A 24,849-nucleotide genomic window follows, 5' to 3' on the forward strand; every position below is an offset into this window, starting at 1 on the left:
CAAATCTACAAAATGGAAACACACATTGATAATGTCCTCTTAATTATTATTAAAGAATGACTCTAGCTTCACAAATTTAAATTCATTGATGCTTAATTACATGATAAGAACTTTAGTTGTTCTTTCTACATGATTTGCTAACTTTAATTTTTTTCATATTCTTCATTTATTTATTATTATTTTCTAATTACTTATTCAACTTTTATACTCTTAGTATTCATAACTCTCATCTTTTCATATTCATAACCTCCAAATATTTAAACTAAAATTTTAAGATATCTTTTGATATTCCTTCAATTCTATTTATATAAATTCAACTTTTTTATCTCATGAAATCCCTACCAAGATTATTAGGCTATTATTTTTTTTCTATAGTAAAAGTAGATGATGAAGACTCTTGAATTTTGATAGGATATGAAAGGAGTCAATAAGAACTCAAAGAGTTATGTACTCATTTTGTACTTATTTTTTCATCTATATATACATCAATCTTATAAGAATAATGTCTATATTGTATTTTTTCTTAAATATTCTGTTTCTTTTTGTCTTTTTTTCTCTCTGTTAGACTTCTTAATTAGTTTTCTATGAATGTTTTATTGCCGTAAGTCTTTATTCTTATTTGTAATTGTTACATTTTATTATTCATTACAATTTACATATATATTTCCATAAAATTTTAGTCATTCTAACATATCTATAAAAATTCACATGAAACATATGTGCGAAGCACGTGCTCAGAAACTAGTATTATTATAAGAGTGAACAAAAAAAGTTAAAAGTTGAATTACAATTTTATCTTTACTATAAGTTAAAATGTTATATAGCATTTAGTTATTTAGTTTAAATGTTAAATTGTATCATTTTAATAAAAATGTAGATGACTTTTGCATTTCCTTAAATTAATTCTTAATTAAAATATAAGGAAATAATTAAATGTTTGGAATGTGAAAAGATATATTTTAATTGTACATGTATATCCTAGAATAATTACTGGCATATGAAAATAGTGACCCCATTTATTCGATTAATGCCACTGATTCTATTTATTTGATTTATTATTACTAAGATATTTAAAGTGTGTTATTATATATGAATGAATTAGTAATAAATTATTGAGATGACTTGTAATTGCCTCAATTTATTACTAATTACAATGACTTGTTTTTTTCATCTTTTTAATTATTCATTCAAACTAGACTAGATTTCAAGTTCAAAGCAATAATTATTAGTGGTAATGTTAATTCTCTTATTAAGTCTAACTATGATTTGTATTTTTCATCTTTCCATCTATCCATATATTAAAGACTATTTTAGAACTGAAAAACATTAGAATTTAAACAGACATTTTTATTACTATTTAAGAACTAGGTGNTCTAACATATCTATAAAAATTCACATGAAACATACGTGCGAAGCACGTGCTCAGAAACTAGTATGTGATATAAGTGGCATGTGCATATAGACTCTGGACAGTGTTCACTATAAAATGGAAGAACCAAACTGTATAACTTGTACAAATATTTATACTGTAAAAAAAACAAAGTTTTAGTGTGACATTTCCCCTAACGTATCCTTTTTTTCCTGTAGTCTGCTGTTCATGGCTACAAGTAGCATGCGCTTGGTAATATTTTTTTTTCAAATGAATAGCTTTTGAAGTAACAAGTTTAGCTCTTGTAAAAGCTTTATTTGTAAAATAGGGAGCCTAGGGAGAATGAGGCGATCAGTGGGGGAGCTTGCAAGTGTAATAAGCCGAGCTCTGATCCACGCATCAAAGAAAAGAAGGCAAACATGGACGCCAGAGCTAGAGCAAACGTTGTATCGCCTCGGATGCCGGGAATCACTCAGCCCGACACTCGTCGCCCGAGTCATCGACCCTTTTCTTGTCCACCACCATTCTCTTGCACTCGGTTTCTTCAACTGGGCCTCTCAGCAACCTGGATTCTCTCATGACTCCTCCACTTACCATTCAATTCTCAACTCTCTCTGCCTTACTCGCCACTTCAACACCCTTGATAACCTCTTTAAACAGGTAAAAGCCCAGAAAATCCCCCTCCATCCTTCTCTAGTTCGCTCTCTCATTGCTTCCCACATCATTGCTAAGAAATCCAATTTAGCTTTTTCCATTTTCAGTGACTTCCCTTCCTTCGCATCCGACATTGGATCCCAAACTTGTAATTCACTTCTCGCTGCTTTATCATCACAAGGAAACTATAAATGTGCTTTTCAGGTGTTCGACGAAATGAATCACAGAGGTGTTCGCTTGAACACTCTTGGTTTTGGTGTGTTTCTGTGGAGATTCTGTGGATTTAATGGGTTGGAAAAGACTTTGAATTTGTTAGATGAGGTTAGGAAGATTGACTTTTCCGGAATTAATGGATCCCTTTTGGCAGTTCTAGTCGTGCACGGGTTATGTTCTCACTCTAGGATACCAGAAGCTGTTTCTGCTTTTGATCAATTGAGGATAAGGGAATGTAAACCTGATTTTATTGCTTATAGTATTGTTGCGAATATGCAAAATGTAGTTGACAAAGATTTGGTTTTGAAGAAGAAGAGGAAACTAGGGGTGGCACCAAGGAATAACGATTATAAAGACTACATCTTTGAGTTGATTTCGGAGAGGCTGATTTCCGAAGCTAAAGATTTGGGCAAAGTAATTGCATCTGGTAACTTTCCTATGGATGATGATTTGCTCAATGCTTTGACAGGATCAGTTTCAGACATTGATCCTTTACTTGCCATCTTCTTCTTCAACTTCATGCTAGATAGAGAAAGGTCTCCTAATCTTGTTACTGTGACAAGTTTAAGTGCAAACCTTTGTAAGCATGGGAAGCTAGATGAATTGCTTGAAGTTTTTCAAAAATTGTCGTCCAGAAACTATTTTACTGACACACATAGCTATAATATTATGGTTTCATTTTTGTGTAAGGCCGGCAAAGTGAGAGAAGCTTACGAAGTTTTCCGTGACATGAGAAGAAAAGGTGCAGTTCCTGATATACAATCTTACAATCTCCTGCTAGAAGCTTGCTGTAGAGAAGATCTACTGCGACCAGCAAAACGGTTATGGGATGAGATGTTCACAAATGGGTGCCCTGGCAATTTAGAGTCTTACAATATTCTTATTCAGAAATGTTCAGAAGAAAGTGAAATTGAAGATGCTTGTAGGCTTTTCCATGACATGATTGAGAAAGGAGTAGTACCTGATGCTATTACATACACTTCAGTCCTTAAAGGGCTTTGTCAAGCAAAAGATCTCAAAATGTCTCTTCAAGTCTTCAGCAAATGTGCTATACAAGATAAAATCCTTGCATGTTCCGTCTTGTGTACGTTCATACTCAGCCTCTGCAAGGAAGGTATTACTTACTCCATTATATGTGATAATGATGTTTTACTTGTGATTTATATTAACTGCAAATGAAGTTTTATATTTGGTTGAATCTCTCTCATTTTTACCTTTTACAATTGCAGGTTATTTGGTTCCAGCAATGGAGTTACTCCATGACCAAAGCACTGATACAGCATTTTTAAACTCCCACCTGATTTTTCTCAAATTTTTAGCAGATGCTGAAGAGATAAGTTTGGCTGTTGAACATTTGAAGTGGATTCAAGGCAAATCCCCTTTGATGCATCAAGCAGTAAGCAATGAAATATTGGCATCAATATCATCTTCTTCAAAACCAGATCCAATCTTCAAGTTATTTCAAGTGATGCAACAAAACCTTCTCACTTGTACTAATGAGTTGGGGAAAGCTTACAGATGTTCATCATCTCCATACGCTTTAATGCGGGAGACAACAGACATATTGACATACAAAACCAACAACCATAATACATAGAGGATCTGTTTTATTTTTGGTCATACATAACAACCATAGTTTTTTCTTCTATTTTGTGAATGATAATAATTTTGAATTTACTCGTAAATCAGTTAGTTGATGATTGGAGATTGCAAAAGTATATCGATGATTAATTTTACCATTAATTATCATGGATGTCCAACCACTCTTGGTGTTCCATTTCGACATCAACGAATATTCAACTAAACACTAGATTTTTTTGAGAAAATGCACCAGTATCCTTCAACCTATGCCAAAAATCCAAAGACACACATATACTATACTAAGGTTCTATTACCCCTGAACTTATTATTTTATAAGTAATTTTCTATTCCTTTTCGTCCTACGAGGCATTAGCTTGAAAAAAAAATCAATCAGCGCTGGACCCACAAGATAGTGTCAAGATTTCGAGCATAGATTGAGGGGATATTTATGCACTATTCCTATTTTTTTATTTTATTCTTTCATCGAACTTGAACATGTCTCCTGAATAATCTCAGTGCTTTCCAATCATGCTTGATGGACCATTTATGATTTGCTCAACATCTATTCGGGTCCTCTAAAGCATTTACTAAAATGTCTTTCACCGTTCTAACTAATTTGTCATTAATATATCCCATATTTATTTTTAAAAATATATATTTATTATGTATCATTTTTTATTGGGCGAAACAAAACCTCACTTTTGATTAGATCTTTAATACTATATATATAATTTATCCTATTTGAAATAATATATCAGCTCCATGACTTAATTTTTATTTTTGAAGTATAAAAAACAGCCGCAAATATGATGCCAAAAACAAGTTTACTTTGGTGTAAGTACACAAATACCGGCTACTGGTATTTGGCATCAGTTTTCCGTCTATTTCAATTTTAGATCTTTTCCGATAGTTAACACTCGTTCCTTTTGAAAAAAAAAGTTTTTATTTTTAGTCTGTTTTTGATTTTTTTTTTATTTTGATAAAAAATTTTATATAACATATTTAATGCCATAAAATTTTTTAATTTAAAATTATATAATTAAAATTCTTTTTTATTTTCTTAAATTTTATTTCAAAGTTAATTTTTGAAAGGAGTAAATATTTATAGCAAAAAGCAGAAGATGAAAAAATTTACGAAATTAGAAGGACTCAAACGAAAAATGTTTTTTTTAACTTCCGGTAACCGGAGCTAGTCCATGGCCATACCCATTACCAACTAAAAGCTTCGATCCTTGCTGATTCCGCAAGCAAAAAAAATCTCAAAGTTTAACAGAAGTGGAATTCATGATTGATCCAGCTGAGTAGCTACAAGATGGATAATCGAAACGTTGTCGTTTGCGACAACGGCACTGGGGTATTCTCTTTGTTCTCTCTTTCGAATTGGTGTTGTTTGAGTTTAGATTCGATGATAGAGGAAATTCATCTGAAGATTGAGCAATTGTCAATCAAAATTGATTTTATTAAGGTCTTAATACCTGAAATGTTACTTAATATATTAGAGAAAATGGGCATTAATGAATTGTAGTATATATACTTCCGGAGAAGCAGCTAAAGACGCCACCTTGAGTAGAAATTTTTCAATTTCGATGCTTAAATCACGATCTGCTAACTTGAGTTGATGCCATTTTTTTTTATTTTTTATTTTTGAAGATTACACTATCCTTGTGGCAATAGATTTTTCTAAATTAAGTCTGTCAACTATGCATCAATCAGAAACTAATGGGGGTGTAGTACTCCTCTATATCGATTTTTCTAGTTGGACACATTCCGTTCCGGCAATTTAAAGTACAGTTTTCATTTATCACAAGAAAAAAAGTTGGTGTGTGTCTGGCATGATCACATTACTTCATACAACTTGTACATATGCCGCTATACTGCTTTATATTTTGTATGATGTTGGTGTGAGATGAATTTGAATGGAGAAACATGGTCAGTGACTCATATAGCCGATCCAAACTGGTTTGGAGTTGAGGTGGAATTGTTGTAGCTACTTTTAGTTTTATTTCTCCTTTGGAACTACTCAATCCTGGAAACCAAATCTCAGTAAGTCAGTTTTCCTTCGCAAGATGCAAACTTTGAATTCAATTTCTGGTTATGAAGATCATCATCCTAACGACTCAAGCATGATGCTATTCCTTTCCTAGTGGAGCCTGCTATTCAGTTTTATGAAGTGAGATACTGTTTTGTACAGAGTATTTGCTTTTTTTTCTTGTTTAGCATTTCCTTTTGGGGCCAGTCATGGTGATATACTTTTTGAACTATTTTGACGTCTATATGGACAGTAAAATGGTGTGTCAATTCTCAATGTTTTGATGAACTAATGCAGTATGTCAAGTGTGGCTTTGCGGGTGAGAATTTTCCCACATCTGTATTCCCTTGTGTTGTGGGGAGGCCAATGCTAAGATATGAAGAGTCCCTTATGGAACAAGACCTGAAGGTAAATATCTCTCACTTCATGCTTACCCTACATTGGAAATGTTAGGGTTCTCTTGTATTTATCGAAAACTAGTAAGCTCTTCTTAGAGAAAGAAAATCTGGGTTGAAACTTCATTAGTTCAACAGTTGCTTGCTAAACTAGATGTTATAGCTACTTCTTGTGAAATGAAGTTTTAACTCTATTTTGTTTTCTGATACACCTCAGGATTTTTTGAGTTCTGCTTACGTAGTATTCTCCTGGATTCTTTGTTTAAACTTATAGCTTGTAACTAGGACATTGGGATTCTTCCCATCATCACTTTTTTCCTCATCTCTTATGTACTTGCTCTTTTTTATTCTTATATTATACCGTTCTCTAATATATTTTGCTATCTGACTGTTGAGCTTCATAAGTAAGTGTACTCATAGGCTATTTGACGAATTTTTAACTCAATTACATTCTTCCTCTAGGATATTATTGTGGGAGATGAATGCTTGAAGTTGCGCCATCAGTTGGATTTATCTTATCCCGTCAACAATGGAATTGTACAAAACTGGGATGATATGGGGAATGTGTGGGACCATGCATTTTTCAACGAACTGAAGGTAGATTTTTCTACTGCTAACTTCCCTGTGAAGATCTCTGATTGGTTTAAAATTTTGCTTGCTAATTTTTCTTTGAAATGCTTATTGTATGATAAGTTCATGGTTAACTGACTAAACTTTCCTTTCATTCTGCTTGTGAAGATAGATCCAACAGAATGCAAAATTCTGCTTACAGATCCACCTCTCAATCCATCCAAAAATCGTGAAACGATGGTTTGTGTTAATGTCTTACTTTTTCGAGAAAAGCATTCTCTCTCTTTACTGCTTCAATGATTCCTAACTTATACTCTTATTTACTTGAATTACAGGTAGAAACCATGTTCGAGAAGTACAACTTTGCTGGTGTCTTCATCCAAATTCAAGCCGTTCTAACATTGTATGCTCAAGGTACCATTATACATGTATGAGTTCTTGGGGCATAATCATCTTCAATTATATGTGAGAAGGACCTTCGATAGGAGAGTTTAGAGGTGGCGGATTTAGGTAGAAGGTTAGTTTGGTAGTTGAGCATTCTCTCGCTTCTTGCGATATTGAGAATAATAGTAGTTAGCATAATTTGTGTGACCTCCTCTTCCAGCATACAAAGCTAAAAATTTCTGTGAAGAACTACCAAATTTTCCTTTTCCAGAATGCGTCATTAGATCATTTCCCCTTCCTGCATATAGAGCCATAGATTCATGCATATCTCTACTAATTTTGGAATCAGCTGTCATACGCTGACTTTCATCAGATGTTATCATAGCATAAGCTCGACTCACACTAGGTAATGGATTCATCATTAAAATCTGACTCCTCGCATGACTGTACACCTAATTCAAACCCATCAAAAAAATAAATAATCGCAGAAATTGCAGATGATCAACATACACTTTGGACTTATCACAGTTACAAGCAGGAGGTGGAACAAGTGCGTCAAACTCATCCCATAGAAGTTGCAACTTAGTAAAGTACCCAGAAACTGTCAAATTACCTTGACTAATTGTACAAATTTCATGATGAAGCTGATAGCTTCTAGATCCATCAACCTTGTTGAAGCGCTCATTCAAATCTTCCCAAACCATTGCTGCATCTGATGCATATACGATTCCACTCAATAACTCTTTAGACACCGTGTTCATGACCCATGGTAACACGAACGCATTGCATTTCTCCCATTGCTCCTCCAATTCAGGTTTGTAATCAGATTTGAGACAAGTTCCAAGTGCGAATCCCAGCTTGCTCTTAGCACGAAGGTTAATCATTAACGATCTGCTCCACAATGAGTAATTTTCAGCCCCTGTGAATTGTACTGATGTCAATACACTCCCAGGAGTATTGGAGGGATGAAGATATAGTGGATGATTTCGATTTTTCTCAATTCCATCAAGAGTATCAGCTGAAACTCCTGAAACTGTAGCTGCTGCACTATCCTCTGATGTCAATGTCATCTTCTTCGAACTCACTCAATGGATGCTTCAAAGTCTTCAAATTGAACCGATTGTGAATCTGAATCTTGTGGATTCACAGCTCTGATACCATGAAAATTTTAGTGAGAGAATTAATTGGGAAAATTTTCTCTGTATTCTGTTAAACTGTAAAATGAGAATGAATCCATACATATATACAAGTGTGTTAGCCAGCTATCATGGCTGTTAAGCCAGCAATCAACTCACTCTCTACTAACTAACTAATGGAATGTAAAACGTATTAACTAACTAACTAATGTGCTAATTAAATAACTTTATGCTAACTACTATTATTCTCAATAGATACGCTTGGTGGTAATACTTGGACCTTCCTTCTTACCAGTAGTATTAGCACTATTCTCGTAGTTTCTTGTTCTTGGAAGCACTATTCTCGTAGTTTCTTGTTCTTGGATTTAGTTTGTGCTCAGAATATTGCATTACTTCATCGTCGTTACTGTTCTTTCTGCAGTTTGTTGTGTTATGCTCTCCGTTTCGCATTATTTCATTGTAGTTATTGCTCTAATCCCCTTTTTTCCAACTGTTTGTCATGCTTATTTAAGCTGAGGGTCTAACGGAAACAACCTCTCTAAATCTATGGGTAAGGTTTGCATACTCTCTACCCTCCTCAAACCCCACTTGGTGGGAGGATTACACTGGGTATGTTGTTGTTGCGAGAAGGACCATCATAGGTCTTGATATTGCAATTTTTTAGCGGGTATTTGTTACAAGGATGGGGCTAAGTCATATTTTGCTTCTACTTGGGCCCTATCTGATGATGGATTTGCTCATTTTTTATGTTCCAATATGCAGGTTTGTTGACTGGGCTTGTCATCGACTCAGGTGATGGAGTAACACATGTTGTAAGTTTTTCCATAAGCATAGCTGTTTCATGATCTATAGTTTGTCTCGGTTCAACATTGATTCAAAAGAGAGGGTTAATTTAATACAGTTTGAGGTAATCAAACTAGGAGTTGCTACTCCCAAACCTAGAACTTTTTTCCTGCATAGTCCATTGGGCTCCCTGTCTAATAAGATTGCTCCTTCAAGCTGGTCATAAAGGCAGTGTTTTTTTCAGCTATTTGTTCTTTTGGTGGCACATGGTAATACTTGCTATGAACCGTGGGGATATTTTTTCTTCTGTATGTTATTCAGAAATATGTTGGTGCAGGTTCCCGTTGTAGATGGATACTCATTTCCTCACCTCACGAAAAGAATGAATGTCGCTGGACGGCATATAACGTCTTATATGGTTGATCTGCTACTTCGGAGAGGGTAATTGCCAACACATATTTGAAATAAACTAAATAGGGTCATTCATGCTAATTTGATTATTTTAAACCATTACTGGAGTTTTGATCGTCAGTCATATCTGAAGGTATGCAATGAATAGAAGTGCCGATTTTGAGACTGTCAGGGATATTAAAGAAAAGCTCTGCTACATTAGGTGAATTACTTGTGTCGTAAATTAATCCCTTTACTAATTCTTCTGGCGAGTAATGATATTTTCTTTACTGCAGTTATGATTACAAGAGAGAGTATCAGTTGGGGCTTGAAACGACAATTCTTGTTAAGAATTATACTGTGAGTAGGCTCCATCCATAATAAGCTTTTAATTGGAAAAAACAAAGGCACTTCTATTCTTTAAGCTTTTCTACTACCTTGAACTGCAATTAGGTATGGTACTTTGCTCTTGGAAGCAAAGATCCTTTTTTCTCCCATAAGAAACTTGGTCATCTATTACTCATTATTTCACTTGTTTTTCAACAGCTTCCAGATGGGAGGGTACTTAAAGTTGGCACAGAGAGGTTCCAGGCACCTGAGGCTCTTTTTACTCCAGTGAGCATGCATTCCCATTTTTATTTTCCTCTTTCACAAATCAAGAACATATCTTTTACATAAAAATGCACCAGATTTGCTTTCCTCGTAGTGGCGAAGATGTAAGGCAATTGATGTTTTCCCACAAAGCAATCTAATCCTGCAAATCCCATATAACACCAAATGTCAATGTGACACTTGTTATCTAATACCATGACCATCTTTTGTCTTACAGTTTCTTAAATTTGGTGGTTCTTTTACCTCCAACTATTCAATAGGAAAGCAGTAGAGTGTTATCTTTGAACCAATTTGTTTCAGATAAAGTGTCAATTAAGTCCTTGTGAAAAATTGAAGCAAGAACACATTGTTTGAACTTTGAACTGCATGGTTTGAAATGCTATTATATGCTTCTCCAAACTTCTAATTTATGGGTTGATGTATGTGAAAGAAAGCTAAATTGAAATATTATTCCACGTTTCTCCAAAATTCTAATTGATGGGTTGATGTATGTGCAAGGAATTTTAAATATTATTCCACGCTTCTGCAATATTTTAATTGATGGGTTGCTGTATGTGGAAGGAAGCTAAGTGTCACTTTTTCTGTCCATTTCAGGATCTTATTGATGTTGAAGGTGATGGCATGGCTGACATGGTATTTCGCTGCATCCAGGAGATGGATATTGACAACAGGATGATGGTACTTCAACTTTGAAATTTCTTCTGTATTCTTTGCCATAGTGTTGTCATTTGCCATCCATCATATGTTTAAATTTTCACTTGCAGCTCTACCAGCATATTGTTTTGAGTGGTGGAAGTACCATGTATCCTGGCTTACCTAGTCGGTAACTTACTCAAAATACTCTTCCTTATTATAAAGCTTTGAGAACTTGGAGCTGAGTAGTGCAATTGTGCGTGGTTGATTCTAAATGCTACATTATTGTCATACAGACTAGGAAGTTTTAACTGGTGTGACAGTTTGCTTTGAGTTTATGAACCAAAGTATATCCTTGAATTATTTTTTCCTCAGGACTAATGTTTGATCATCTGGCAGAGAATTTGAACTGTAAAACTGTTATGCTATAACTTTGATAACACTCTTTTATTGTGCGAAGAACTCTAATTCACCTCCCTGTGGATTTTGAATTTTATGATTCTCCTCTTACGGTATCAAAATTTGCTGATTCCCTCCTCCTGGTAGCAGTCAGTTTTGGTATATCTGACTGATGACTTATTCCTCATAGTTGTTCTATTTTTCTCCTGCTCATAAGAACCCTTCTGAAATTGTTAGTATCATAACGACCATGAAATGCATGAAGGCCAATCTAAAAATGCAAATTAACGTGAAATATGTATTCATTTTCACTACATACTAATTTAACTCTCATCTTGTTACGTATCATAAATTAGAGTATGAAATTCTATTCGAGAGGATAGGAGTATTGTTTAGAAATGTGCTATATTAGGAAATTCAGGTATACACTTTAATGCATGAAGAATTTCTGTTAAGAATATCCGTGAGCTGTCATCAAGAAGTACTTTCATCTCTTTGTGATTTATTCCCTTGAACTTTACTTTTGCAGTTAACATTTCTTTTGGTTTACTGTGGGAATATAAGGAACGAACTCTTTCTTACCCACCTCATGACCACACTCATCATATTCTTGTTTCCTTTAATAACAGCTATTTTCCGTTCTTTTTAAACATTGACAGCCTTGAGAAAGAAATTTTGGACCGCTATCTTGATGTTGTTCTGAAGGGGAACAAAGATGGTTTGAAGGTACTGTGTGACTCTTATTTGTTCTTTTCACGATTTCTTGCGGTTTTTGGTTTATGAATAAGGTTTATGCAACTACGTTGCATTTATTCAAATAGTCTTACCCACAAACCACAATAAAATACCTCAATCTCACTGGTACCTGCAGCTTATGGTGGTTTCTGCTCTATATGAGGTCAAGTCAATCAAGAGATGGATATAAGAAAGTAGTTGGAAAAGTACGAGTAGGGTTTAACATATCTAGGAAGTTGGATTGCATTGCCTACAATTGTTGTCTTTTATGATGCATTTCTTGGTTTTCTTTAAGTAGTTGAAATCTTCTCTATTTTTGAAAATTTTATTTTATATGTTTTCTGCAATAGAAATTGCGCTTACGAATAGAAGATCCACCCAGAAGAAAGCATATGGTGTATCTCGGTGGTGCAGTTCTGGCCGGAATTATGAAGGTATGGTGGTATCGATTTCCTCCCTGTAGCCCCATCTCTGCTCCTTGCTTGATCATGCATATAAAAAAGAATTTATTCCCAGGAGAAACAAAAAGAAAGCTAATAAGATACATCCTTTTCTAATCTGTGTACACTTCCCTTTAATTTTCTGGATTTGAATATTCTATTTCTGTCCTCCATTGAAGTGGTTGTGGCACATGTTGGATTATACTATTTTGATATGATTTAGGCCCGTGCAATCATCAGCTTCAGGCACAAGGAAATTTGTGTTTCACATCCCTCCAATCCTTCTCTTTTTCTTGTTCTTCCTCTGCAATTGATCAAATCATCTGTGTATGAGAGATGTTCCTGTGGCTGAATGCAACTAAATTAAATAAAGTCCACTTAGTAGAGCAAGTAAAAGAATTTTATGCCGTAACTTAAATGTTTTATATTATGCTGACATCATAGTGGCTGGTATATTTCCATGTTTAAATTATTCTTGCCGTCCTATTCTTCCAGTCAGGATGCTCATTCACCTAGGAAAAATAAATTCTTGTCATTCTTCTCCTTGAGCATTCTTAAGTTTTTTCTTTTCATTATGCCAAAAAGGAAAAGGATTGCAATGAATCAATGCACACCCTAATTGAAGAGCATACAATTTGAAAGCAACATTATTATGTTAACAGAAATAAGTAGATACTTGAATAATTTCTGCAGGATGCCCCTGAGTTTTGGATCAATAGACAAGATTATTTAGAAGAGGGAGTTGCATGCCTAAGCAAGTGTGGTCAGGCATGATTTTTACATGTCCATGAATTGTTTAAGCTCTGGCTATCTTTTCAAAGAAAAGCTTGGAAATGTACAGATCAAGACGTGCTGGAAATGACTCTTTACCATTCAAAAAGAAGTTCTTGTACTGTATTTTGCCAAAAAATTCTCAAAGAGACAGGACGTGTCATACTTGAATGTTTTTACTGCATCTGCTTTCCATGAATTGTTTAAGGCTTGATTTTGAACTTGTACAGTCCGTATTGAAGTAAAACATTGCTAATTGGAACTGCTTTCCGTTCCTACTCTTCTGTGAAGTATTTAAATGTGTGCTGAAACATAAGCAGCTTATTCCGTAATCTGGTGCAGGCAAAAGAGATCGTAAACTAATTCTCACAAATGTATAACAAGCTTGAGCTACATTTGATGTTTGTTAACTTTCTATCCAGATATTAACTTTATATTCCTTGTCTATCCACCTCCATGGTTGAAAATGGCTTACAGGTTTGGATTTGCGATGAAATTGCTGCTTAAATCATTCATGGTATGAGATGGAGTTAAATTGGAAAGTCTCTTGTAACAATGAGTCAAAAGGAATCATTATGCCATGCTTAGGCTTGTAAGTTTTGTTTTGTGTTATTGCAGTTGATCAAGGCATAGTATTATTTTCACTATTTGCATGTCCGTAAAAACTCAGCTAGCATCTGAGCTCTGGTGTTGGAATCAAGTGATGAGAGTACAGAGTTGTCATATCAGTAAAAGGTAAAATGAGATTCTTATTTCCAAAGAGCTATACTATAAGACACAAATTTGAACCTTCGTTCTTTGTTTTCCATCAAGAACAATTAAGCAGCTAACAACAGTTCCTCTGGTAAGGATGAGGACTTGGTTCCTGTTTCTAATACATATCCTTGTATTTAACAGCATAGCTTTTGATTACTGGAAATAAAAGGGACATGAATTATACATATTATATTCCCTATAAATGGGAATGAGAGAAGACATATAAAGGAAATAAGATAGTTGGAGTTCTAATTTCCACAGAGAGCAACATTTCTCTTAGAAGGTCTGAAATTCAAAGCAGTGAGACTATAGATGCACATGTTTGCTTGTTTAGATTTGATTGTAATCTCATCAGTAGTGGTTCTTGTAGAACCAGGTACATTACAGAACGAAGATGAGCTTCCAATAAGGCTAGCCCTGCAGGAATTGCCCACTGCTTTCTCAGCAGCACACTCTATTCCATCCACAGAAGGTATCTCCAACCTGTAAACTCCATATTTGTTAGTAGTTCTGTTCACTGACACTGATACTAGCTCTGCCGTCCTTGTCGCCATTGCCTTGAAGGTGCATTCTATTTTCACTTCTACACCTGTTCAGCCATCAATTCCAATTAATCGACCAAGTTTTAATGGGTTTGGATTATGACCAATTTGTTGGGTTGAACCCAGATGATTAACCTAAGGGGTCAAAATTCAACTCAAACCCAAATATATAAAATTCAAGATTGGGGATATTGTAAATTTGGAAGAACTTGAAGCATTTAGCATTTGATTATTTGGGGGTGGTTAGAGTATTGATCCGTGACCCATTTATGAGCTTTGAGCCGTTCAACCTGTTCATTTGCCAACTCCAGTGTATAGGACTTCACTATTTTAGATAGCTTTATGCAAAAGACGAAAAATGTTTAATTTGCCCAAGAACTTACCTGGCATGAAGTAGCTGTGCCTGGAGAAGGAATTATTGGAACAAATGTCACAGTAAACCATACCCATGACAGTGATCTGTGGATTAACCACTTTTGCTGCTGACGATAGACTCAACCACAAGAAGCAGCATGAAACCACCAACAGGACAAGTGTAGTAGTAGTCATGGCAAACTGAGCCGAGACTTGAAAAGGAGTTGAGATAAAAACAACTAATTATATGTGAGATTGATATATTACACAAAAAGACTAGTTGAAGAAAAGAATTTTATGTTTTTTTAAGAAGAAATGAGCTAGAATGTGTGTATGGATAATGAGAGTATAAGTGATGACAGAAATGAAAAAGAAGAGATCAAAGTTAGAAAGAGGGAGACAGGGATCGAACCTTATTGCTAGTCAGAATTCAGAAACAAACAAATCATGTGAACTTTGTTTGGAGTTTTGTAAGGGTGGATGTGTAGGAAAGAGAGTATAGTGGGAAGTAGACAAATTCATTTACATAGAGGAATAAATAGACCTTCCTTTTCATTCATACATGTTTGTTGTAATTTATGGTGGCCTTGCTTCTTAACGTGATACTAAATAAATAGAGTTTATTATTTGACCTTACCCCAAGGAGCCAGTCACGGACTTGCCACTCTCCCCATATCTGTTATAAATTTGGTCTGGCCACAGAGAAGGATTGTTCCTACTCAGAATCATGTGATATATCAATATCATAGAGGCAAAAGAATTCAGCCAACCATTACTTCACTCACATTAATTTGTAAGTTCACTTCTCATTCTCTTTTTCATTCTTCTACTTCCATTTTATTAGTAAAGGTGTCAAATCGTGTTTCTTATGAATTACAATGTTACAAGCAATAGCGCACTGAGATACAGTATCACTTACAAGTTTAACACCAAGTGAGTTCAGTCATATAGAAAAAAATTGTTCAAGTTCGGTCACATATACAGCCTGAACTTTCAGCTATATAGACAGTATCACTTACAAGTTTAACACCAAGTGTGTTGAGTCATAGAGAAAAAAATTGTTCAAGTTCGGTCACATATATAGCCTGAACTTCATGCAAAATGACTAAACTTCAGCTATCTACGGTCTGAACATCATCCAAAATGGATGGAAGTTGTTTGCTTCTAAATTATCTCACATTAGGCTTTGATAAACTAAATTCCACACACTAATTTAAAAGCAGCTAAACTTGCAAAAAATTTAGGCTTCCGTTTATGACTTAAATGGGGATGTATAGGGTGTTATTTTTATCCTTGTATATATATACTATAGAGTCCACTCTCACATGCCAGCCTAATGGTAAGACTACGTTATTGGGCTTAGTTAAAACAGGAAGAGAAAATTTCAAAATTAGCCAAACATAATAAGGCTTTATAACTATAGTTTCAATAATAACGCTTCATAGCTATAGTGTTGTTTGCTATGGAGGCTTTGGTTTGTATATTTTTGTCCGTTTGTATATTTCACTTGCAAGTATACAAATATCGTAAGTATATACACATTCTGTATACATTCAGGAATTTCAAAATTATGTTGTACATTTCTCTTGCTAGTAGACAAATAAAAAGTAATTATATACTCTCTCCATCCCATTTTATGTGACACCATTTCCTTTTTGATCAGTCCCAAAAAGAATATCACATTTTCTTTTATGGTAAATATTTAAAAGTACAATTACTTTTTATCCTTGTTGGTTCCACTTAATTTTAAAGATAATACTTTAATACATTTATGAGGAGAGAGAAAAATGAGTTTACTTCTCTTGAAAAGTAATGTGGTAAACATTTCAAAATCTTAATTATTTCTTAAACTCCGTATGCGTCAAATGTTGTCATATAAAATGGGACGGAGGGAGTAAAAATTGATTTTTACAATCAGGAATTGAATTATACTAATTTTGGATTTAGACAAATCAAGAATCAGACGAATAGCAAGAATTGGGGAAACTGTTGTAAGTGACGAATTATTCTATTTTTAAATTGTAGATATAGTACCTAATATAGACTAAATGTTTGTTATTTGCATAATTTTCCCAAATTGGAATTATCAAATAAGCCAGTTAGATTGAATTTAAGTGGATTAAAATGGATTACCCCAACTAATGAATACTTATGAGATTTAACTCATTCAAAAGTTATTTGGACAGAGATGGATTGGTCAACAACTAGCTGGTCATAACTCAACTCATCCAACTCCAACCCAAAAAAAGAAAAAAATACTCTTTGTTTGTTTGCTTATAATTTGTTGAAACTAACAAAGTTTTTTATTCTTTATGTGACTATAAACCATACTCACAAAAAGAAATCTTCTCATGGATCAATTTGAATTATATATATAGCAAAAATAAACCCCAATTTTAGACTAGTTGAATTAACGAGTTGGAGCTAATTTATTTAATAAATTGGACAAATCATATTACCAGCCAAAATAGAGGGAAGAATAGAATGAGATTAAGCTAGCATGTCACGTGTTGGAAAATAATTGATGGGAAAATCTCTTTATGTGTGTGTACATTATATTAGGATTTTGATTTGTTGGTCTTGAACGTTCACGTTTCGTAGCTAAAACTCAAAAGTTATACAACGCATAAGGGTAGTAATTATACATCATACATGACACCGTAGGAGCTGCTTAATTTGGCATTTTGTTAGTAAACTGGGTCGTATGCACTTGAATTTCCCCTAAAAAGTTGACAACATGCTTACAAATTTAGGCTAATTGTAATGCTAGCTGGTACATTAGTATTTTAGTAGTAAGTAGTAGCTAATAAACAAAGGCACATAAAAGAAAGGACTAATTTGGGTTCGAAAGTGATTAGGGCGTCATGCATGCTGAAGTTTACAATTGCAAATCATAAGACGATAAGTAGATGACACATGAAACTATACTAAAGATATAATAATAATAATAATAATAATAATAATAATAATAATATATGAAAACTAATGCTAAAGAAAAAAAAATCAAAATGGTTGAGAGAATAAATCTCCCCATAAACAAAATTCTTAAATATCTATATTGTATTATGCCATAAGGATCTCCAAAAGGAAAAAGATAAAGAAATATCTATATTGTATTATGCTATAAGGATCTCCAAAAGGAAAAAAATATAGAAGAAAATTAAAATCAGGGCATGTTGTATGGCTGAGGAGAAAACAGGTGATAGAGGAGGGAAATTATTAAAGCATCACTTGTACTATTATGATTCACAATGTACTACAACCAATTCCACATTATACTTGTAACAAAAATATTCTCGACTCACTAGGCTATAAATCATGGTGGAACTAGCTAGGCTATTCAAACCAACCTCCTTTATTTGATTTGCCATCTAAAATCATTATTTCTTTCAAATAACTATGCATGTGATGATGAATGAAATGAATTGTCAATTCACATCGGTCATAATTTAAGCAATGTTACTTCCTTTAAGCTAGCTGGCCCTAATTTAACAGATCATATTTCAGGTACAATAACGTACTAGCATACAATTTAATTGTTCATTATGTGTATCCAAAAAGAAAATAAGGGAAAAAGTCAGAAATGTGGATTTTCCATTTGTATGTTAGCTAGCATACCAATCAACAGACTTCAGATCATTATGATATATAACTATACATATTTTCCAGAAATCATTTTTATCTTTTTCTTCTTCCTGTAGTAGCTAGAGATAACAAATATATGCGAAAATGGAGAAAGACAAATTATTTATCTTTCTTTTTTCTCGATCTTTGCAGATGAATAAATATTCAATTGAAATCCTGTAAATTAGTTGCGTGTACATATATCATTCTTGTTTCATTCAAGTGCTCATTGATCCTAGTGTTTCTGTATATTACAAAATTATAGTCTACTTCTTTTACTAAAAACAACAGAGTACTAAATATGATTTTTTTATTACTATATATACCACTCTATTCATATGCTGTATTAAAAGTTATGTGATATGACACTTTTCTATGGTCTTGAATTTTTTTTTTTTTCATTTTATGGCATTTTTCTCTCCATTTCACTATATATATATATAATACCCTACTCTATTACTAATAATCATTAATCTCGTACCTTTAACTAATCACACATTTACATCTTCATAACTTCTACTCTTACTAATCTTCATTACTTGTATGTCTTTTCAAGTCCATATATAACTCCCAAATAATATGTTACTTATAAATTTTGACATCTATCATAATTTTCTGATTGTGAATTTTAATCTGGTCACAGGTGAAAAATGGCAAATGCATATTAAACTTTGCACCTTTATGTTTTTGGGTATGGAGTATTATGATTAAGCAAGAAAATGAATTTAATTTGTTTCCAAGTTGAAATGAAGCATTGATACAATTGCATAACTGATTGTAAAGTTAGGTATATAAGAAGTTGAGAGGGTGCAAAAATTGATGAACATGTTTGTGTGTATGATATAGTAATAAAATAATTGGACTTGGATATTTCTATATATGTTGTTTGGTCCTTGGTGTATTCATGGTTTTGGTTCGTTATTTTTTGTCTTTCTTTTTCAAATTCACATATGATTTTTTTTTTTTTATGAATATTACTATTCAAGTAGTCCAATTCTTATGATTGCGTGAAAGCGTCGTAAATATATGTGGATCTCAAAACAAATAGTAGTACGTAGCAGCATTAAATACCTATATATCGTTTTCCATTAAAAGATGAAGTAGTCGAGCTCAAACACCTTTTTTGTGGTTATATTATTACACGTGACCCTAACTTTCTTGCCGCTCCATCTATATATTTAGTGTTTCTGTGATGGGAAAACAATTTATTTTTCATTTTTTAGTATCTATTACTATTAATTTACAAATAAAAAACTATGCAACATTCATTAATTAGCAACAGTTTGTATACTTTTCACTGTTGGTAATATATATTGGAATTATGTATGGCTGAGGAATAATAATAAATTTAATTAAGTATTTTTTATCAAAATAAGGTGCTTTAATTTGTGGAGATCGATGGGAAATTAGTGTATAGAAAAATGCCGACTTCACAAAAAAGAGAAAAAGCATTCCAAACGACGCCACATGAGACGATGCTGTCAATTTCTCCACCCTTGTTTTACTTTAATTTCCTCTTATATATACGATTAATTCAACAAACATTATGCTATATATATATATATAACAAATTTACGTGTCCTCTCTAATTCCTCTTCCACATTTGTCACCTTCCTTAAAATGTTTAATTCCGGCCTTAGCTTCCTACCTTATATATATATATATATAGTTTTTGTCTTTAACAGCCGAAACAATTGTCTTTCAATTTCATCAACAAGTACACTTTCTTTACTGTAATAATTTTCAACAAGAGGAAGTGGAAATTAAACCTAAAAGGTTACAACTCAACCGCCAATTATTAGCCTAAGATTACATTTTTACCATTGTCATAGAAACATGTGTTATAAATGTTATGCTCCACACATGCCAAGATACTTTATTTTATAATATAATGGACAAAGTGATAGCTTTTGAGGTTAAATTAAATATTTAGTTCAATTTTTTTTTAAAAAAATGAAGGTAGCAGGGACTTGTACAATTCTTTCTTTGAACAGCATAGTAATCATCTGTGATTTAGTATTGTTTTCTTCCCAAAAATATATAGTAAATGAAATTAAAATGCAAAACCTAGGAGTTTGCAGTAGCCTAGCGATTATCCCAATATCCCCATCATACAAGAGTGGCCTCTTTGCACAGTTCTCTGTATTTATTTTTTATTTATTGACTTTTTACTGTTAGTCCCAAATCAATAGAAAATTTGTATATAGAACATGACTTTTTTCATTAGTTCCCGTCAAATCAGCTCACTAGAAAAAAGCACAACTAAAATAGGTTTTCACTGAAATAGTAGATAACTTTTTAATTTTATGAATGTAAACATTATTATTTTTTTCTCACTAATTTGTGAGAATAACCTGTGAATATTTTTAGTGGGAAAATTCATAGAGAAAATAGTAACTTTGTGCAATTTTGAGCCACAATTTTAGGGCATGTACGGAGCGTGATTGTGACTCCGCCGTTGGCCTGAAGAACATGTAGATGCTACTGAAAAAGAAAAGAAACTCTTCATATCCAAATGCGTTGAGAGTCTACACACAAAAGACTAGGCTAAGTGAAACTGTATCTTGCAGATTGATGCACTTACTATATATTTTCATGCATTGATAGTGTTAAAAACTACATTATCAAGTTAAGTTTACCACAATAACATAACAGACAACTCTTAAGATCAAGCTTGGTATCATAAGCGCCAATAGTGTGTTCGTGAATTAGGATTAGGAGTTTGGAATTTTTGGTTTCAAACGCATGGAAAGCATTTCCACGACCTTTTCTCACTGAGCTGTTTTAATGGTTTACAAGTTATTTAATTTTCTAATAGAAATATAATCTACTAAAAAGTTATTGTGTGCCCGAGTTTTTTAATCATACTCTTTTCACATTAATGCTACCTAAAAACAATAGAAAATAGTTCAGAAAAATAGAAGATTATCTGATCAAACACATGCATACCCTGTATTAAATTTGAAATTGCTAGAGTTTAAACAAAATAGCAAGAATTTAGGTTTTATCAATTTCACTCTATATTTGTTCATTTCTTCACCATATATGTTCTGTGATATCATAAGAAGTGGATAGATTTGATAATACAGCTAAAAGTAAGTATGGGTAGAATTGATCATAAATTTGTTAAGTGGGAAGTGAGTTGATTGTTAACCTAGAAAGACGCATTGCATTTATCTAATATCCCTTTCATTCCGCTTCGACCAATCCCCTCTTGCGGATTTCACTATACTCACTTTATTTTATTTTTATTATATATGCGTCAGCTGGGCCGGCCCAGGATGGGGCCCACCCACTCCACGAAACTTGGTACAACTGGACCTTAGTTTAAGAGGTGAAAATTTTAGTAATAATATAAAAGGTATAATTCCAAATCCCATTTCCATGACGATAAAATTCACAAACTCCCAAACATGCAAAATGAAAAAGCCACAGATTTTTCCTCCCTCAGATGCTACAGTCTGGACAAGCTGACGAATGACAACCTCTAAACTCTCAACTATAAAAATCTCTTAATTTCTTTTCCTTTTCGCCTGATTGATTTTGCAACTCACATACATACATTTCTAATATGACATCAAATCATAATAATAAAGGTTGATTGCAAAAAGCAGGTTCTCTGTGTGGTAATATGGGGAGTTTAAAGAACGACATAATAAAAAATGAGGTTGGCAGTGAAATAACAAGTTTCAAGAGCCAGAATTCTTACAGCAAACTGCTTCCAGAGGACTCTCTTGCCTCATGTGAATCCAAGAAAGTCACTCCTATCTCCTCCGACTTTGAACTCGATTGTGGCAGCTTAATACCTACCAGCCTCACTTTCCCTCCCAAATTTGAAGGAGGTGGCGATGTTGAAATCCAATCTCCTGATAACTCAATCTGGGAGTCCTTCTTTGCTGATCAGCTGGAGGCAGATTTCATGATCTCTTCCCCCGTCAGGAACCTTTCCTCGCCTTCGACTTTCTCTACTACTACTCACAATAACAACCTATACACCCATCATCATCAGGGAATTCATGGGCAAAGCATGATGATGTGCTCCCCTCCTCGCTCTCCCTTGAGACCTAATAATTACAACTCCACAAATAAAGGCAAGGGACTCAGCCCCCTCCAAAAAGTTTTCAACTCTCCTAATAACCAGTTCATGCAAATTGAGAGCTTTAACCTGCCAGCTCTTGAGAGTTTCTTAGATGATGATTTGGCATCCGAATATTCCACACTCAAAGTTTCAGATGTTGGATCCTCTTCCGAGTCTCTGTCAGTAATTCCTGATTTTTTAGAGTGCCTGGCGTTGCCAAATTCATCATCCAATATGTCCGGTAGCTTTATGGGATCATTACTCAGCAACACATCTGCCGGACAAGTAGACGATGAGATTTTCCACACGGTGTCTATTGCACCTCTGTCACAACAGCTACATCAAGAACGACAGCATGAGAAGCAACAAAAACAAATTCCAACACATGTTCAACTACCATCAACACAACAACAATATACGCAAATTATCAATCACAATTTGGTTGTTGCTGCACCTGATCAGGTATACTTCATCTATAATTTTCTGTTTCTCCTTTCTGAACGACACTTATCAAGGGTTTACCACTGTATCCTCTAGTTCTCATGCAAATATATATATATATGTAAAAAAAAAAAAAAGTAGTACCTTTTCAAAATTCCAATGCTTCTGTTTTAGTGTTGAATGTTCCAGCTTCACAACAGTTGTTTTACTTTAGTAAATGCAGCTTAAATTGCAACATGTGTCTACAGTGAACTTATATATCACCATGCAATTTGTCCTGGACAAAAGTTTTATTATATATGAAAGGAATTGGACATCTGCTACACTGGACAAATATAAACTATTGCTCATGTCACCAGATACATAGGAATTAAGTGCTAATTAAATTGTGCAGATGCAGGAACAGGACAGTGGCTTACAATTGGTGCACCTTCTCCTTGCCTGTGCTGAAGCAGTCTCCAAAGAGGACTATATGTTGGCAAGAAGGTATCTCCACCACCTGAATCGAGTAGTCACCCCAATCGGTGACGCAATGCAACGAGTGGCTTCTTGCTTCACGGAAGCTCTTACTGCTAGACTTGCCGCAACACTAGCCACTAAACCCAGCACCTCTGTCCCGAAACCTTTCAATCCTTTCCCTCCTAATTCCCTTGAAATCCTCAAGATCTATCAGATTCTTTACCAAGCCTGCCCTTATGTCAAATTTGCTCATTTCACAGCTAATCAAGCCATATTTGAAGCATTTGAAGCAGAGGAGCGCGTTCATGTTATTGATTTAGACATCCTTCAAGGTTATCAGTGGCCGGCTTTTATGCAGGCCTTAGCAGCCCGACCTGGCGGTGCTCCTTTCCTTCGTATCACAGGAGTGGGTTCTTATCCGGAAGCGGTCAGGGAAACAGGTCGATGTTTGACAGAACTGGCGCAGTCTCTCCACGTTCCTTTTGAATTTCACCCGGTGGGGGAGCAGCTTGAGGATTTGAAACCGCACATGTTCAACAGAAGGATAGGTGAGGCTCTGGCGGTGAATTCGGTGAATAGACTCCATCGAGTCCCAGGGAATTGTATTGGGAACTTGTTAGGCATGATCAGAGACCAAGCTCCAAATATAGTAACGATCGTGGAGCAAGAGGCGAGCCATAACGGACCGTATTTCCTGGGTCGGTTCCTGGAGGCACTGCACTACTATTCGGCCATCTTTGATTCCCTGGACGCGACATTTCCAGGGGATTCATCACAGAGGGCAAAATTGGAACAGTACATATTTGGACCTGAGATAATGAACATAGTTTCGTGTGAGGGAATGGAGAGAATGGTGCGGCACGAGAGGTTAGGAAAGTGGAGGAGGGTGATGGAAGGAAAAGGTTTTAAAGGAGTAGCACTGAGTGCAAATGCAGTCACACAATCCAAAATATTACTGGGTCTCTACTCCTGTGATGGTTATAAATTGACAGAGGACAATGGTTGCTTGCTTTTGGGATGGCAAGATAGGGCCATTCTTGCTGCCTCTGCATGGCGATGCTGATTCATTTCATTACTTTTCTCAATACTCTACTTTCACTGTCCTTTTTGAAGAATTACGATTAAGTGTTCCATTTATTTCAATTATCACTTATTTCCATCATCAATATACTAATAATTTTCCAAATTGGTCCCCAAAAGTAGAGTCTGGCAAGTGTCACAATGAATAAAAGATTTTCGCCAGTTTCTTTGCGCTACTGTCATTTTATATCAGAACCAACAACGTGGTTACTCTCAAGATGAGATACCTTTTTGGTGTCCAAAGCTAAGTTGTAGCTGAGATAGAGCCACAAACAGAGAAGCTGCACTGATTGGAATAACACAACAAGATTAGATGCCTGCAAAGAATGAGCTTCTTCTCTTTTACTTTGTACCCCCGTTAACATATTGTAATCTCCATCGACAAGCCATGCAATACTTCACACTAATTTGCCAGTTATTC

At 34.5% G+C, this 24,849-nt stretch overlaps 4 protein-coding genes and 1 long non-coding RNA gene across 6 annotated transcripts; 4 read left to right on the forward strand and 1 right to left on the reverse strand.

Moving 5' to 3' along the window:
• Nucleotides 1-1,439: 1,439 nt before the first annotated feature.
• Nucleotides 1,440-3,939, forward strand: LOC107009541 (pentatricopeptide repeat-containing protein At5g14080). Its single transcript, XM_015208884.2, has 2 exons — nt 1,440-3,350; nt 3,466-3,939. The coding sequence occupies exons 1-2, from the start codon at nt 1,712-1,714 to the stop codon at nt 3,831-3,833; spliced, it is 2,007 nt and encodes a 668-aa protein (XP_015064370.1). The 5' UTR covers nt 1,440-1,711; the 3' UTR covers nt 3,834-3,939.
• A 991-nt stretch (nt 3,940-4,930) lies between these two features.
• On the forward strand, nt 4,931-13,426 carry LOC107011945 (actin-related protein 2). Of its 2 annotated transcripts, XM_027914541.1 has the most exons (16): nt 4,931-5,171; nt 5,884-5,987; nt 6,144-6,254; nt 6,704-6,838; nt 6,980-7,051; nt 7,147-7,225; nt 9,094-9,143; nt 9,452-9,555; nt 9,659-9,727; nt 9,801-9,864; nt 10,051-10,119; nt 10,711-10,794; nt 10,881-10,939; nt 11,808-11,874; nt 12,234-12,317; nt 13,017-13,426. In XM_027914541.1, the coding sequence occupies exons 3-16, from the start codon at nt 6,213-6,215 to the stop codon at nt 13,095-13,097; spliced, it is 1,059 nt and encodes a 352-aa protein (XP_027770342.1). In that variant the 5' UTR covers nt 4,931-5,171; nt 5,884-5,987; nt 6,144-6,212; the 3' UTR covers nt 13,098-13,426. The 2 variants fall into 2 exon arrangements, with proteins under 2 accessions (XP_027770342.1, XP_015067122.1); XM_015211636.2 differs by lacking the exon at nt 5,884-5,987.
• Nucleotides 13,427-13,819: 393 nt separating this feature from the next.
• LOC107011983 (pollen allergen Che a 1) lies at nt 13,820-15,228 on the reverse strand. Its single transcript, XM_015211685.2, has 2 exons — nt 14,776-15,228; nt 13,820-14,439 (listed from the first exon to the last, which is right to left on the reverse strand). The coding sequence occupies exons 1-2, from the start codon at nt 14,939-14,941 to the stop codon at nt 14,099-14,101; spliced, it is 507 nt and encodes a 168-aa protein (XP_015067171.1). The 5' UTR covers nt 14,942-15,228; the 3' UTR covers nt 13,820-14,098.
• Nucleotides 15,229-15,387: 159 nt separating this feature from the next.
• Nucleotides 15,388-19,269, forward strand: LOC107011984. Its single transcript, XR_001455964.2, has 2 exons — nt 15,388-15,539; nt 19,014-19,269. It is a non-coding gene; the product is annotated as an uncharacterized LOC107011984 (long non-coding RNA).
• A 2,483-nt stretch (nt 19,270-21,752) lies between these two features.
• On the forward strand, nt 21,753-24,534 carry LOC107008634 (DELLA protein RGL1-like). Its single transcript, XM_015207751.2, has 2 exons — nt 21,753-22,910; nt 23,284-24,534. Exons 1-2 carry the CDS (start codon nt 22,002-22,004, stop codon nt 24,409-24,411), a joined length of 2,037 nt encoding a protein of 678 aa, XP_015063237.1. The 5' UTR covers nt 21,753-22,001; the 3' UTR covers nt 24,412-24,534.
• Nucleotides 24,535-24,849: the final 315 nt, after the last annotated feature.

The sequence above is a fragment of the Solanum pennellii genome, chromosome 2 (assembly GCF_001406875.1).
Source record: "Solanum pennellii chromosome 2, SPENNV200".
Classification (NCBI taxonomy): Eukaryota; Viridiplantae; Streptophyta; class Magnoliopsida; order Solanales; family Solanaceae; genus Solanum; species Solanum pennellii.